The sequence below is a fragment of the Lissotriton vulgaris genome, chromosome 12 (assembly GCF_964263255.1).
Source record: "Lissotriton vulgaris chromosome 12, aLisVul1.2, whole genome shotgun sequence".
Lineage (NCBI taxonomy): Eukaryota > Metazoa > Chordata > Amphibia > Caudata > Salamandridae > Lissotriton > Lissotriton vulgaris.
In genome coordinates this window covers 756,754,781-756,772,104 of record NC_141700.1, presented here as the reverse complement: position 1 = coordinate 756,772,104, position 17,324 = coordinate 756,754,781, and the positions used below count along the sequence as shown (strand labels likewise).

Genomic DNA, 17,324 nt, shown 5'->3' with positions numbered 1-17,324 from the left:
GCACCAATATATAATTATGCAAAAGAAAGCTTAGGCTACAGAAACACATATTTTCAGTGTCCCTGCTTCTAGTGGGTACCATAGTAATTCCACTAGGTCAGCTTTTATTTTATTTTATTTATTTTGAAAGTTTTATATAGCGCGAACAAGATCTTTGCAGATATCAGAGCGCTTTACAAAGCATAGAATAACACCAGGAGAGTGAATAACAAGCCATTAGGTACAGCATAGTTGTAGGTATAGGTGGGGTGGGGTGGGGTATGTACATGGGGGAGCATAGTAAAACAGGTACATCAATAATGCAGATAGTAAAAATAGGTGTAAGCATAGACAGTCTGGTAATTCAATAAGGCAAGTAATACGAATAATCGAGGGATCGTAGATAATACAGATCGGTGCAGAGACTTTAAAAATCCACGTTAATAGATCAAGTGTGTTTAGCCATGAGGATAGCTTTTACTTCTTTCCTAAAAAGTGTGATGGAGGGGATGAGTCTAGTTTCAGGAGGGAGTGAGTTCCAGATCCTGGGTGCCATTCCTGAGAAGGAGCGTTTATAAGTTTTTTCCTTCCGGAATCTTCGAGGTTTTAGCAGAAGATTGTTTGTGCCTCTAGTGTTTCTAGAGCCGCCAGAGATTGTCAGCTTCTGGGTGAGGGAACCGGGTGAGCTCAGGTGTACAGCCTTGTGTGTCATGCAGGCGATTTTCAGATGTATTCTGGCTTCAAAAGGCAGCCAGTTCAGGGATTTCAAGTCAGGGGAGATATGAGAGTGTTTTTTTGACCCAGTGATGAGTCTCACTGCAGCGTTTAGAGAAGCTCTTAGGGGTGCCATAGTAGTTAGAGGGAGACCGCAGAGGGCGATGCTGCTGTATTCTATTCGAGGGATGACTAGTGCTTGTACTGCAGTTTGGAAGTCTTTGGCTGGGAGGAAGGGTTTGAGTTTCCTCAGTGTATTGATTTGGTAGTTCGCACCCTTAGCTGCCTTGCTGATGTGTTGCTGCATGTTGAGATTGGTGTCGAGTGTTATGCCCAAAGATTTTGCTAAGTCCACGATGGTTGGTTGGACATTAAGTGCAGTTAGGTGTTTAAGCCAAGTTTGAGTGGTAGAGATCTTCGCGGGAGGTGAGATCAGAAGGAACTCTGTTTTCAAAGCATTGAGTTTGAGATGATTATCGGCAAGCCAGGATTGGGTGCTTCTGATCGTTGAGTTCAGGAGTACAATGTCTTTGGGGGATTGCAATTTGAGATATAGTTGGGTGTCATCGGCGTACATGTGAAGATCAGTGTACATACGTGGGAGGCAAAAGTTTCGTGGAACAATCTGTCCTTTATGTGCTCAGGACTCTTAGCTGTCCAGTCACTCTGCTCCATTCCATCTGACTTGTTACTGTTGGTTTCTCCCCTGCTTCAGGAATGCGAATCCCCGGCCTTTGCATGGAAAGCTCGACACCATCCACACCTGTGTGCAGGCTCTGCTGCGGGACCAGCAGCAGCCGCAGCTCTGGGAGCAAATGGGTCAGATTTACGAGTCCGAACATGACTTGGAGGAGGCAATCCATTGCTACCAGAATGCTGCCCGTCACCAGCGCGAGTACAGCGGCTATGGGGACCTCAATGCCCGCATCAGCAGGCTGCTGCAGCAGGTAACCACACTGGCCTCTACTGTATCACCCTAGTCCATCAGCTCCTCCTTTTGATTCTCTTTGCCCCGGGGATTGAAGTATTCTCACCCCTAGTCATGGGGATTTGTTGTAATCTCTTAATGTGAAGTGCCTTATGTGCAGAATAATTTTCATTGGTAAAGGAAAGTGGTCTGTTTGGCAAAGAACAGCATATGACGAGTGACTTTTTTAGACGTGGGTAGAGCCTGGGGAAAAAAACTTTTTTTATGTGGATCACCCTATTTGGTAGATGCCTTACACAGTCATTTTAAAATGTGAAAGCAATGCTGAAAAATAAGCTTCCCCAACATTGGCCTTCGTGTGAGCCCATTATCTGGTTGATTGATTTTACGTATCCATAGGATGAAACTCCCTTGTGTCTCTTGGCCTCTCGGCATCTCCAGTTGTTGCATAGCTCCCATAGACTAATATGGAAGTGCAGCTTTACTGGTGAGAAGTTATTTAACATGATAGGTAGGAAGGGGTAAACATTTTCTGAAATATACTAGCTACATTATATCTTGACATTGGTTTTGCTTACAGTCTCTTCACTTTCCAGGATGAAAGGCAGGCTAGAAAATTGCACGGGACAATACCCACAGCAAATGAGTGCAGACCAGCTCCAGAACAGGTTTTGAAGTGGGAGTATTTGCTCCCTAATTCTAGAAGTAAAAATGATTTCTTAAAGTGTAAAAAGATTAATTGTTATTCCCGAAAGGAGTATTTTCAGGTGGTAATGCTGCAATCGCTCGTTTGTTTGCTGCTGGTAATTCATAAAAAAGAAAGGTTGTTTTTTGTACCTTGAAGCCTCCCTTCAAACCAGAAACACAATTCAGTCATCTCTCCTGTTAGGACTATTGCTTTTGCTTAATTGCACCCACCATTCTATTTCATTGTCCGTTTTTACTGCAGGGTTTAAGGTCCAGTGCATGTTAGCTGTGTAAGCTTTATCACTTTCTGGTGCATTACTACAAAGGCCTTTAAGAAAAACCGTCACTTCTTGAAAAAGTTTGCATATCGGGGATCTTTGTGGTGTAGAATGTATTTGTCTTTCAGGATGAACTTCAACGCCCTCTAGAGGACAAACCTCCCCGCTACCCCCCACCCCACCCCACCCCACCCCGCCTCCCAACCTAATAAGCTTCTTTATAATTTGGGGAATATTTAGTGGAAAGGCTGTCGTTATGTTGCAATTTTAGAAAGTGAAAAATTGACATTGGGAGCTCATAAGAGTACATCAATACAATAAACACTTCTACCTTTAGAAATAACCTGATTCAAAAAGTCCATATCAAGGCTCCGCAGAGTAATCCAGCCCGAGTTTCAAACTGCAAACTAATTCGAGTAAAGCTGCTTCAAGTAGAGATTCTTGCTGTTTAGTGACAAAGTGCAGTCAATCTGATCTAGATTTTTCGGATGTATGACATTCCAACGCATGCTTTTACCACGCATGCTTTTACAACGCATGCCTTTACAACGCATAGTGTTGAGGGGTGCTGGATAGTGAATAGTTTAATTTACTATTCCAACTCCAGTCCCCGTGGATAGTAGGGAAGGTGTTGGATAGTACATTAAATCTATTCCCTATCCTAAAGCGCTCCCCAGCGCAATGCGTTGTAATGGTTTGCGTTGTAATGGTTTGCGTTGTAATGGTTTGCGTTGTAAAGGTTTGCGTTGTATAAGTTGCGATGTAAAAGCACTGCGTGGTAAAAGTTGCGTTGTAAAGGATGTTTCCCAGATTTTTCGGTCTTCAAACATCTCGTTTCGATCACTAAGGCCTACCTCTCATCTGACTTAAACCATCCCACTGTGTTCGCCCATTTAGTGCATTCTAAACATGTTTCTGAAGATCAGATGTTTTATCTCGTGTCTAATGCCGTTTCTCTTTAGGTTCCCATGTGGAGCATGCACTCGGGCCCATCACACCACAGGATCAAGGCGCTCCCTCCTTTGCAGCAAGTCTGGTCGCTGATGCAGTTGGAGGTAAGGGTGGCTTCACAGACTGGTTGGATGCAAATGTAATTCTTGCCACATTGAGGATGAACAAGCATGCAACTAATCACAGGTGTGAGCACATGCTTGACCTTTCTTTAGACTCGTAGTCACACCTTGGAAAGACATGCAGCTCCGGTTTTAGTCCGCTCCAGGTGTGCCAGTGCAGAAAATCTTTTAAGCAGATTTGTAATAATGCAGCAGAAGCTTCTGTGTATTTTTGTTAAAAAGAGGGCTGATCTAGACAAGTACATCTTCATTCCGTACCATGTCTCCACTCTGCTGGAGTGCCTCCCCCCTCCTTCCAAGATGAGATAAGCCGTTTTAGGTCAAGCCCACCAGACTGCGCAGCTGTCTTCTTGTAAAAGATGTATTGTGGGCTTAGAAAGAGCTTACAGGGGGGTTTTAGCCTGCCCATTGCTCACCACTGGTTGGCTGTGTCATTCTTGATGCTTCTTATGGCTTTCCTTGTCCCAGCTTGTCCATCTTGGGTTTGTCCCTGTCTCTGCAGCGTAGCTTTACCATCTCTCTTACTGACTTCTTTCATTCTGCTGCTCACTTTCTGGTTTTAAATCTTTTTATAGAATTTTCAAATCAGTTATGCACATAGTATAAAGTCGTAAATATCAATTTAAACAAAAGCAATAAACCGATCATATACAGGTACATCTTTAAAAAAAAAAAAACAATGCATACACTATTTCTACCCCTTACTTGCAATCATAACACAACCAATAACCAGCATAGCCAATTGTCTCTCTTTTGGGACCTTATAAGTATTTAGTTAAGCAGAACAATTTCCTTGGTGCAACAACACTAACTGTTGCATGGCTAAACACTTATAAGGTCCCAAAGGCGAGACCTTTTGGCTATGCTAATGCTTTTTAAGAGCAGGCACTGGGCTATGGGACCACTGTCTGGTCATAAAAAAAATAGTTATTCAACCATTTTCAAAGGGGAAGTGGTCCCTTGCAAATGAGTTATCGCCAACTTCGATTTGGTGTTAAACTGCAAATGTTTTGCAACCGCATTATGATTGCAAAACATTTGTACATAACACTGTGAATCAGTATTAGGAAGGGGCGCCCTCAACACGCCCCTTCCAAATATGGAATTAAAAACCCAAACTGCGACTGAGTAACAAGTTAGTTACTGAATCACAGTTTGTGCTTGGTAATGCAGAAAAAGCATTTTTGCGTTTGTAAACAGCCCAATTCACAGAATCGGGCCTTTATCGAATGCAAAAATGCTTCGTACATCTAGCCCCTGGTACTTGAATCAGCAAGCAGTCTTGAGGGTCAACCAGCTAATAGAAGTGCCAAACCGGGAGCCCATAGTTCCCACTTCTACAAACATATGCACACACAGTTGTACCTAGAGCAATACCTTTTATTACTTAAATGGAAGTACAAGTACAATTCATTAACAACTCGAAAATATAGCAGAATAGTGTCAGAATAACTGCATAACGATGTGGTATCAGAAATTCGATTTAAGAATTTGACTATATAGAGATGAAATAAGGGTAATTCAAACCATAGGAGATCTTGGAGAGGGTGTTTGAGAATCTGTATTATCAGTTTGTACAACAGAAGTGTTTCTCCAAATCTGAGTGCCAAGACAGGCAAGTATGATGTTCACCTTAGGAGCAATGCAGTCACCATACACTGTACATTTAAGGAAAGCAGCAACTTTCATTGCACAGCACGCACTGTGGTGCCAGTTTGCCTCACAGCCTCCGTTATGTTTTTTACTGGTCTTGCTGACTGGATCTCTCAACACTTCAGGGGTTTTCAACCTGCTTTGTTTGGCGGTTTTTCTTCTGAAAATCATTTGTTCGAGGCATATGGGCTGCAGATGGTATATTGTGAATAGATCGCCATCTGGTGTTGGGCTCGGATGATTGCACTTGTTGTTCTCTTGGAGAAGTCTTTTGTAGTCACAAGGCTGGTGACTCCTCCCTTGGGTGATAGTGCGCATGGCATCGGCTCCATCCTTGGATTGTTTTTTTCCGCCATCGGGTTCGGATGAGGATCGAAGCGCTCCGGATCGACTTCGAGAAAAAGTTATATTTCGGCATGTATTCCCTTTCCAATTCGACTGTATTGTTTATCGAGCGCAAGTTCATTCCCATTTCGACGCACTTCAACGTCTACACCGAAGATTCACAACTCTGCGTCGACGGGACCGGGAGGCCTATTTCGATGTAGTCCAGCCCGGAGTCCATGGAAAGGACTCCATTCAAGAAATGTCTGTGTGGTGCTAAATTCCCACACAAGGACCTACACAAGGTGTGCAACCTCTGTTTGTCACCTGACCACGAATCCAGGGATTGTGAAGCCTGCGCAGCTTTCTCCTCCAGGTCGACGATTAGAAACCGTCGAGCCCGAAGACACAAGATGTCGAGGATGGAGTCAGATGCAATTCCAGAACTGTTTGAGGTCGAATACTCGGAGGAGGAAGAAGATGAGGACGGGTCAGGTCAGAGTACGAGTCTGATGTCGAAGAAGTCGACGTTCATCAAACCGTGAGTGACGACGTCTCTTTGCCAAAAAAACGACCCCGATTGGTGTCGACCCCGCCTTCAAGCCCGGTCAGACACCGGAAAAAGTTTCCGACGCCCCGCCTTCTGGCTCGGCAACGAAACCGAAACACTCTGTCTCCCACCATGTCGGATCCGATAAACGGTCGACATAGACACCGAAGCTCCATACCAAAGAGAGCTTGAAGTCGAAACATTCCATGTCGAAACCGAAACATGCTTCGCCGTCGAAGACTCCCTCGATTCCGAAAATATCGGACTCGAGCAAACTCTCGGTGCCGAAAACACATAACACCGAGACACAGAAGCAAAAGCACCTATTGGACCCAAAGGCTTCGATACCGACGCAGGAGCAAGAGACCGATCCAAAACAAAAGACTTTGTTCATTGATCCACAAACTGGCAAGGTGAGGACAAAACCACCTAAAAAGAGGAAGACTCAACCGTTGGAGGGGAAAGCTCCTCCTCCTAAGAAGAGAACAATGGGGAAAAATACAACTCCTCCCCTTTCTCCACAGCCTATGGACACACCCTCTTCTCCTCTTCCTCATATTCTGCCAGCTATCCCTCGACCTTTTACACCACGCCCATCTACACCTCAAACGGATGTAGAAAGTGACACAGGGGATGGGGACCTTCCTGGGGATGATAACAATACTATCCCAGAAGACACAGACCCATGGGAAGATTATGATGCAGTGACAGATAATGATAATGATAATGACCCTGACCTGTATCCCTCAAAACCCTCTCCCCCCTGATAATTCGGGTTTTGCACAATTGATTAATAGGGCAACAAAATACCACAAGGTAGATTTACATCCGGAACCTCAGATAGAAGATTTCCTTTTAGAAACACTACCTGCTGCACAAAAAACTTCAGGGACCCTACCAATGCTTAAGGGTCTCCTCACTCACACATCAGATATATTTAAAGATCCTGTGAGGGCTAGGGTGTTAAACCCAAGAATTGACAAAAAGTATAAGGCAGCCCCAAAAGACCCAGTATTTATTAAGGGCCAAATACCTCTGGACTAGTTAGTTGTCTCAAATGCTCGTAAGAGGGCGAACTCACTAACAGGAGAAGCTTCTCCTCCTGACAAGGAGTCCAAGTTAATAGATGCCTCTGGCAAGAGAGTAGCATCCCAAGCAGCTGGCGCATAGCAAATACTCAAGCGCTACTTGCACGCTATGATAGAGCTCATTATGATGAGTTAGAGGAACTCATTACACATCTCCCTAAGGAACATCAACAAAGGGCAGGTCAGCTGATACAAGAAGGGAAGATAATAACCAACACTTCCATTAAGTGTGCTTTAGACGCAGCAGACACTGCGGCAAGATCTATAAACACCAGTATCATGTTAAGAAGACTTGCATGGCTCAGGGTTCAAACAGGAGGTACAAACTTCTTTATTGAACCAGCCTTTTGATGGGAAAACACTCTTCGGCTCAAGCACAGATGAGGCGTTGGAGAAAATGAAAAAGGACACAAACGGTTAAGTCAATGGGGGCATTGCAACAGTCATCTCAGAGAGGTTCCTTTCGTAGGTCCACCTATAGAGGCGGATCAAAGAATACAGGCACAAACCAGCAATCAACCTCTTTTACACCAACATCACCTAAAGGTAATTCTAGAGGCAGTTACAGAGGTAACAACAAGGGTAGAGGTCGCGGAAACAACAATACCCGCAACTCTCCTACCCCAAAACAGTGACTTCATACAGCTCCCCCAGACCATGCAACACCGGTCGGGGGATGCCTATCACAGTTCCTACCTGTCTGGGAAAACATCACATCAGACAGGTGGGTGAGACAAATTATCCAACATGGTTATTGCCTAGAACTCACTGCTACCCCACCAAACATCCCCCCCCCCAGACAGCGTCCAATGAGTCAAGATCATCTGACATTATTAAAACAGGAAGTACTATCACTGCTACAAAAGCATGCGATAGAGGAGGTTCCACAACATCAACAAGGAACAGGAGTATAATCTCTATACTTTCTAATTCCCAAAAAAGACTGATCTCTAAGGCCTATACTAGACCTCAGACCTCTCAATGCATACATAAATTCAGAACATTTCCACATGGTCACGCTCCAAAATGTACTTCCTTTACTGAAGAAAGGGGACTTTCTTTCTACACTGGATCTAAAAGACGCCTTCTTTCATATCCCAATTCACAAAGCTCACAGAAAATACCTCAGGTTTGTAATAGAAGGACGACATTATCAGTTCAAGGTCCTTCCGTTTGGAGTCACAACAGCACCGAGGGTGTTCACAAAATGCCTAGCAGTGGTTGCAGAATACCTAAGACGACAGCGAATACAGGTTTTCCCTTACTTGGAGGACTGGCTAATAAAGGCCATGTCACAAGAGGAATGTCTTCAAAACACACAAAAGACAATTCAACTGCTGCACCAGCTAGGGTTTATGGTGAACTACACAAAATCCCACCTGCAACCAAAAAAGGTTCAACAATATCTAGGGGCTACTATAAATACAGAAAAAGCCATAGTATATACCCAATTCAGGCAGGATTCAGACAATGCTCACCCTAATTCAAAGATTTCAACCCCAACACTCATTAATCGCTCGAGTGTTCATGCAGTTATTAGGGATGATGTCCTCTTGCATACTGTTAATCCCATATGCCAGACTACAAATGCGTCCGCTTCAAGAATGTCTAGCAACAAAGTGGAATCAGGCTCAAGGTCAGATTACAGATCTGGTGTTGGTAGACGACCGCACGTATCGCTCTCTGAAGTGGTGGAATACAACAAACATTTCCAAAGGGCGGTCATTCCTAGAACCAATTCCACAAGTGGTACTAACAGCGGATGCATCGCTCACCGGATGGGGAGCTCATATGGAGAGATACACAGTTCAAGGGAGATGGAGTGTACAGCACAAACGACTGCACATAAACCATCTAGAACTACTAGCAGTGTTTCTAGCATTAAAAGCTTTTCAAATGCATATACTCAACCAAGCAGTCCTGGTCAGAACAGACAACATGACAGCGATGTATTATATTCAAAAACAGGAGGGACACATTCTCTCCAACTATCCAGACTAGCGCAGGAAATTTGGAGATGGGCCATTCCTCAAAACATCTATCTGTTAGCCGAACACCTTCCAGGAGTTCAAATTCAGATAGCAGACATTTTAAGCAGTCAGAACACTCATACCCAGTCAACAGATCAGGGCTTGATCCATCACCGTTTTTTAGCTCACTGCACCATCCCAGCTCAGAACCTGGCTATATGCAAATTAGTCTGTCCCTGGCCCAGTGCATCATGGGAATAGGGCAGACCAAACTACCAAGCCAATTCTTCACCGGAACGGAGACAAGCTTCCGGGGACCGTTTTCTGGCATTTCAGCCGTCGTCGGCCCGGCTTGCTTGAATCCTGGTGGTGCAGTGAGCAAGGGACTCATGTCTGAGTATACCCTGCCACACCTATAGTGGCCAAAATAGGGCCGAAGACGGCTGTAATGCCAGAAACCGGTCCCCGGAAGCTTGTCTCCGTTCCGGTGAAGAATTGGCTTGGTAGTTTGGTCTGCCCTGTTCCCATGAGGCACTGGGTCAGACTAATTTGCATATAGCCAGGTTCTGAACTGGGGTGATGCAGTGAGCTAAATAACGGTGATGGATCAAGCCCTGATCTCTTGACTGGGTAAGAATGGTCTGCTTAATTCAGACACTCTGTTCATCACCACCCCCTTTCTGTATCGATTTTGGCCACTATAGGTGTGGCAGGGTATACTCAGACATGAGTCCCTTGCTCCCTGCACCACCAGGATTCAAGCAAGCCGGGCCGACGACAGCTGAAATGCCAGAAACCGGTCCCCGGAAGCTTGTCTCCGTTCCGGTGAAGAATTGGCTTGGTAGTTTGGTCTGCCCTGTTCCCATGAGGCACTGGGTCAGACTAATTTGCATATAGCCAGGTTCTGAACTGGGGTGATGCAGTGAGCTAAATAACGGTGATGGATCAAACCCTGATCTCTTGACTGGGTAAGAGTGGTCTGCTTAATTCAGACACTCTGTTCATCACCACCCCCTTTCTGTATCAACAAAGTCTATTAATTTGTCTACTATTATTAATTAACGAGTGTCTGCCTTTTATTGCAGTAATATACTTCTACTTGTTTATAATGCACCGATCGTTAGCTCATATAGCACCCTAAGAAATGGCCTTTTTAGAATATTATCAACTAGCGAATGTATGCCTTTTATTGCAGTATTATACTTCTACTTGTTTATAATGCACCGATCGTTAGCTCATATAGCACCCTAAGAAATGGCCTCTTTAGACTATTATCAACTAGCGAATGTATGCCTTTTATTGCAGTATTATACTCCCACTTGTTTTTAATGCACCGATCGTTAGCTCATATTGCACCCTATGCATGATTTACTTGATTGTACTGTTTGCTCCTTCTGATTTACCTGTCTGACGATGTACTGTTTGCTCATTTGATTTACCTGTCTGACTATGCTCCCTCATGTACCCCTTCTGTGTAAAGCGCTCTGATATCCGCAAGGATCTTGTCCGCGCTATATAAAACTTTCAAAATAAATAAAAATATACACAGCATAGTGAATCCTGAAAGATTCACGATGCAAAACGAATAGTTTCTTACCTGTCGGCGTAGTTTTGCAGCTTGAAGATCTTTCTGGATTCACTAGCAAACCCACCCACCTCCGCCAGAAAGATGAGGCTGGAGAGGAAGGAGGTTGGAAACATGGACAATTACTTGAACAACAAGCCGTGAAGGCTAAAGCGGTGAATGACTTACTAGAACATTGCCATTACTTCGGTAACAGAACAAACACGAGAAAAAAGAATCCGAAGATGGCGCCCAAGAGTGGGTGCTTCCGCAGGAAGCGTGCAGACGTCATCGAAAATACACCAAAAGGTGTGACGTCGACGCCCACCTGGGCTACGAAGAAAAAAAAAAGACTACGATTCCGGACCCAACCACAAGACCGCGGAATAATGCACAGCATAGTGAATCCAGAAAGATCTTCAAGCTGCAAAACTACACTGACCGGTAAGAAACTATTCGTTAGTATTAGATTCCTTACCTTAGAATATCCCCAGGCGTCAGACTGGATCCGGAAATTTTTGCGTAGCAGTACCCTTGCGCGTCGGTAGACGTCCGTCGTGGGCGCCGTGATGACGTTGTCGGAGTACTTAACACGCCGCCTTCCCTCGCTGACGTCAGTTCTTAGACACAGCTTTTCCGCGCCAGAAACTCAGAGCCATGTTAAAAACCAACACTGGTGCCATTGAAACTAGGGCCCTGAAAGGGGATGACCTTAACCCTAGATATCGGTTCGCAGAACGGGGAGGATGGGTGGGGCGGTAAGGAATCTAATACGAACTACTGTTTCTTACAGATATATCGTTACCGAAGGTAAATAACTTGTTCATCTGAAAGAAACAGGTTAGTATTAGGTTCCTTACCTTAGAATAGATACCCCAGCAATACCAACCCCGGTGGTGGGTCTGCGAACCAATAATCACACCGGAAAGTCCTGGAGACGGAACGGCCATAGAAGCCATCCTTCCGGACTTGGCTGTTCAGGCAGTAGTGTCTTGCAAACGTGTGCAGCGAGGCCCAAGTAGCTGCCTGACAGATGTTGCAAGGAGACTCCTCTGCCCAGGGCAGTTGTAGCCGCCGTGGCCCGACTGGAATGGGCCCTCAGCCCAACAGGAGGCTCCTTCGCCAAGGAGTAGCATACCTTGATGCACAACACGACCCACCAGGAGATGGTTCGCTTGTGCACCGCCCTTCCCTTCTTAGCGCCCACGTAACCAACAAAGAGTTGGTCATCCACCCGGCACTGGCAAGTGCGATCGAGAAAAAACGAGAGCGCACGTTTTGGGTCCAGACGGTGGAGCCGCTCTTCCTCCTTTGAGGTATGCGGAGGAGGAAAGAAGGTGGGCAAGGGGATGGACTGCCCAATGTGGACGGCTGTGACAACCTTGGGCAGGAAAGAGGGTCTAGTCCGCAACACAACCTTGTCCGGATGGACAGAAAGGAAAGGAGGTTTGGAGGAAGGAGCCTAGAGCTCACTCCCGCTCCTGGCAGAGGTGATGGCAACCAGGAAAGCAGTCTTCAGAGTAAGAAGGCAGAGAGGACAGTTGTGAAGTGGCTCAAAGGGAGCGCACATCAGATAGGTAAGAACCAGGTTTAAGTCCCACTGAGGCATCACAAACGGAACCGGTGGAAACGTGTGTGTGATGCCTTTCAGAAAACGAGTTACAATAGGGGACTTGAACAAAGAAGTTTGATCAGGCAGCCTCTGAAAGGGCAGAAAGGTAGCCCTTGATAGTGCCCAGAGCAGAGCCCTGCTGGGCAAGAGAAAGAAGGAAGAGAAGAACCTCAGAAAGAGGGGCAGAGAGAGGATCCACAGCCTTTGCTGTGCACCATGCCACAAATCTGTGCTGGGACTGACACTCAAGTGTCAGAGGATCCTCAGACCCCTCCCAATACTCCTCATCACCCATTTCCTGATAATCAGGGTTGTCAAATGATGGGGCCGGTTCATAGAAGTAAAACTCTCCAAGCGGCGACGAAAGCGGCGCCCTGCGGCGCCGTTCCCACGCCGGAACCGGATCGAACGAAGCATCGGGGACGGCGACACCCGAAGGCGGCTCCGGAGGTGACACCCTAGGGACCGGCGCCGGTGAGGTCGTTAGGTTAACCGGCGACGACGCGGATCCAGCGGGGCCCTGCGGCACCGGGCCCGAAGGCGTCGGCGGCATCGGGCCGAAGCACACGACCCGCTAGGGCCCCCAGACTGGTCCGCTGGGCCCGTAGGCGCCACGGAGCCAGTCGGAGCAGAGAGGGACCTCATGGCCATGAGGAAGCGATCGTTCTCCTCTGGCGTCGCTTGCTGCCCAGGGACCGGAGGGTATGGGGCAGGTCGCGACACCCACGACTCCTGCGGAGCCGCATGGGCAGTGTCACCCGAACCCCCGGCCGCGGGGGGGGGAGAGAGTCGGAAGAGCGATGACGTCTCTTCGATTTCTTGTGCTTACCCGACAACTTCGAGCCTGAAGAGTGATGTCGATTCCGAGGGCTATGATGGCTCCGACCCCGCCACCGGTCCCTCGACCTCCCTCCGGACTGGGTCCTCTCGCGGCGCGGGGCCGACTGCCGGAGCTCGAGCCGCTTGGGGGACTGCTCCGCCTAGCTTTGGAAGTCAGGGCTCGGCAGTCGGGGCAGGCCTTGTCGTCGTGGTCGACGCCGTGACAGTGAAGACACCGGTGGTGAGGGTCGGTTACCGACATCAGTCGGTCGCAGTCCTCACAGGGCTTAAAACCTGCCATCCCTACCGGCACCGTTCGGAGTCGAAGACTCAAAATGATCAAAAGAGATCGTAAAAAGTTTAGTCAAACAATGACTGAGGTACCACTTTTTCCGGATCTGCGCTGCTGGCGTGGAAAAAAGACGAACTGACGTCAGCGCGCGGAGGCGGCATCTAAGTACTCCGACGACGTCATCACGGCGCCGACGACTGACGCGGTGCCGCAGATGACGCCTACCGACGCGCAAGGGTACTGCTACGCAAAAATTTCCAGATCCAGTCTGACGCCTGGGGATATTCTAATGTAAGGAATCTAATACTAACCTGTTTCTTTCACATTGCCTGCATGCACTGGCGTCTTGTCAGAAGAGATGCTTCTTTAGGATTGTACTTCCAGGCCAAAAATTCCTCTGCAAGAAACACATTTTCTTCCAGAGTTAGTCCTCTGTAAGCCCCCCCCACCATGAACGTTATTGATTCTGTTCTTCAGTTTGCAGTCTGAAGAGTGATTGGAAGAAATACCATGACTACCTCAATGCTGTCGAAATTAATAGCCTCCAATTATTTGGCAAGATTTAAAATTACAGGCTGTTTTAGTGAGCTTTTGCTTAAGTCCCACTCTTACCACGATGCAGCTCTGATGTTTAATACCTTAATTTTTTTTTTGCCTTGTGCCTCAGTGTACATAAAGATAAGTAGAAAGGGCAAATTATTTGCAGGCATGGAGGGACAACTTATACTCTGCTATATTAGAGATCAAAATATTTTGATTGCCATTGCTAAGGTAACCTTTTAGAACGGAATACTGTCCGATGTGAGGATTGGAAGTCGAGGGAGAGAGATACCACTGTGGGAGATTTGATTTGTGGGTTGAGATTTTCTGCAGACCTCTGAATGACACCCCATGAAGGGTGTCCCTTATTCAAATCAAGATTCCAAGTGTTAATCAGAGGTGCAAATTTGCACAGTTGCAACAATTTATATATGAAAGACACCATATTATCGGTTTCCTGCTTTTGATACTGGTTTAATTTTCCCTACTTCAGCAGAAGAGAAACTTTTCCAGCAAGCGAGGTGCTCAGATGAAACGGCCAGGGACCTCCATGGAGACTCCGGTAATCCAGCCTGTTCCACCAGTCCAGCATGTGGTCCACCCACCTCACAGCGAGGACTTTCCCAACATCGCCAAACGCAGGAGAGGCAACAGTCCTGAACAGGTGAGGAACATTGTTCCCTTACACCAGCAAATAATTTTATTTGTAGTATTTGGCATGGGACCTATATTGGAGCAGGAGGGATCTTTGTAGATTTCTGAGGTTCAAGTGAACATTTGTGGGGTTTACTGTGAGGACAGCCATAATTATGCCTAGCTCACCGAAGATGTGTTGTACTTCGCTGTTTTACAGGCATAGTGAAGCAATAGCAGCACCTGATTTATATGATAAATACATGAATTCATTCATTAGTTAAGACTTGTAAAGCGATGCCGGGTTTCAAAAAGATGTGCTGCAGTTTTTTTCTCCTCATTACTGGTTTGTCTGCTGTCTTGAGGTTTAATTAATACAACGTGGCTCTTTTAGCTTTTCATTCCAAGAGGTGCTGTGGAATTTTACCATGGGTTAAGAGCAGTTAGTGTTTCATGTGACTTGTAGGCAAAGGAAAGCTTCAATACTGCACTCCTAATCACACACATGCAATAGGTTTCACATTTGGTCAGTGATATCAGTTAAGAAGCTTGTCTTCCTAAAACCTTTATATTTGCTACTGCCTCACATTTCTAACACCTGGCCAACCCCAATTGTCTTGCAGCTTTCTATTTTGTACATCAACATTTCATGTAGTTCGTCAGTCTAACAAAAACACTCTAAGAGAAATAGATTAATTTTACTAGATGTATTTGTTTTTTAGGCCGAGCTTTCAGACAGTGCGCATGCAGTGTTGCTTTGGGACCTATTGTGTCAAGAAAAATAAATCTAAAAAGGGACTTTTGGCCCCCATTTTGTATCCTTCATTGGCATCTTTATCACCCTTCTTTGCTGCCTTTTAATTCTGCAGTGTGCGACATCACTTCCTGTTCTTAGTCAATCAATCACGTGTTTGTTGCGCTACTACTCACCCGTGAGGGTCTCAAGGTGCTGGTGGAGGGGGGTTTCGCAGGTTCCAGTCCATCAAGGAGGGGGTCTGTCGAAGGGCCAGGTTTTGAGGTTTCTTGTGAAGATGGGGGAGAGATGTTGTCTGTCTGAGGAGGAGAGGGAGGGCGTTCCAGGCTCTGCCCGCGAGGAAGGAGAAGGAACGGCCACCTGATCTGGTCTTAGTGTGGAGCTTGGATCAAGTGTAGATTGATTAAACTTAATTAGTGTCTGTCAAACGCTCGTTCTGTAATTGAGGTACTACTTCTTCTTTTTTGGCCTTATTAATGTAGCCTGATCAAAACCCAATCTGAAGGTATTAAAGCGCTGTACATGCTCACTAATTACATCACTTAAATCCACGTTAATTGTTGTAGGCACTGGACATTAAGTAATTTGACGGACACTCAGGATGTTGAGCCACCCCTATAGTCATACGCATTAGAGCCATTTTATATCTATCTCATGCTGACTCTCTCATTCAGACCTTGATTTTTGCCACAACTTTTTCTTTTGCACCGGTTTCCAGCCATTTAATTTGAGTAATTCATGTAGCCTGAGGTCACGGTCTGCAAAATGTTAATCCACGTCAACATCTTGTGTTGAAAGGAAGAAAGCACAGGATAAAGCTTGCCCACACCTTACCTCATAGATCACAACCTCTTTCGTTGAAACTATATCCCTGCAACTTAACCATACTTAATCTCCTCTTGCCTATCCATTCATCCCACCAACCCTTGCATTAACCCACATATCCCCCCACTAATCCTCACATCTAGCTCCTATTCGTTTAATTCCCTCCAACGAAATTGGAGTAAAATGCATGAAAGTGTCCTTGATAGCAATTGACTAGTCCAAACAACCAATGAACCAACTAATGGTAACCATAACTAACCAATAACCAGTAGTATATCCATGAACCTTGTGTCCTGGAGTAGCGTGCTACCTCCCTCAAAGGGTTTCTATGCCTCGCCGGCGCTCGTAAGCACTATTTAATTAACTGTTTAATAATATAATAGTAGTATCAAGCATGTTTGTGTAAGTAATAAATGGCAACAGAGGAGTGAATTACTTACCTTCAGTAATGCTCTTTCTGGTGGATACTCTAACCACAGATTCCTTACCATAAAGATATTCCCCAGTCGCCAGACTCGATCTGGAAACTTCTCATAGGAATGTCGCGTGAGTCGCTAGGTGGTGCTGTGAACTCTGCATGAGCTCCGTTCCGCCCTGTAAGTGAGTGATCAGAGCGCATGTAAGTGCCACTCCTACGCACTGCCATCAGTTTCTTACTTGACTGCACTGTTGGAAGATGCCCTGCTGCCCCTCCGGAAGGAGATGCCATTCATGATATGCTGGCTGCGCTTGTCCGCTTGCCATTGAAGAATTCCACCAAGTGGTTCACTATCAGGGATATTACATTACAGCCAACTCCAGAGGTGCAGAGCCTCTTGCCACAGGAACCCACTTCACCCTGCTCTTTGTAGTACTTCGTAGTGGTGGTGGTGTCCACGAGAACCTGTACCAGCCTCCCCGGTATAGACTGCAGGAAGGCCTGCAGTGCCAGACAAATCCCAGCGGATTTATATGGAGCTGGGTTTCCACCCTAGTCCTCTAATCACCACTACCCCCTAGAGGACCTCCCCAATCCAAAAGTAACACATACCGCGCAACCAT

General features: G+C 46.1%; 1 protein-coding gene across 6 annotated transcripts in view; it reads left to right on the top strand.

Moving 5' to 3' along the window:
- KDM6B (lysine demethylase 6B) overlaps nucleotides 1-17,324 on the top strand; it is an 823,670-nt gene that overhangs the window by 704,763 nt on the left and 101,583 nt on the right. For 4 of the 6 annotated variants that reach the window (XM_086946061.1, XM_086946060.1, XM_086946062.1 and 1 more), the window contains 3 exons: nucleotides 1,409-1,640; nucleotides 3,549-3,641; nucleotides 14,565-14,735. In XM_086946061.1, coding sequence (XP_086802187.1) covers nucleotides 1,409-1,640; nucleotides 3,549-3,641; nucleotides 14,565-14,735 — 496 coding nt within the window. The remainder of the gene's footprint in view (nucleotides 1-1,408; nucleotides 1,641-3,548; nucleotides 3,642-14,564; nucleotides 14,736-17,324) is intronic. The other 2 variants (XM_086946064.1, XM_086946065.1) reach the window with 1 other exon arrangement.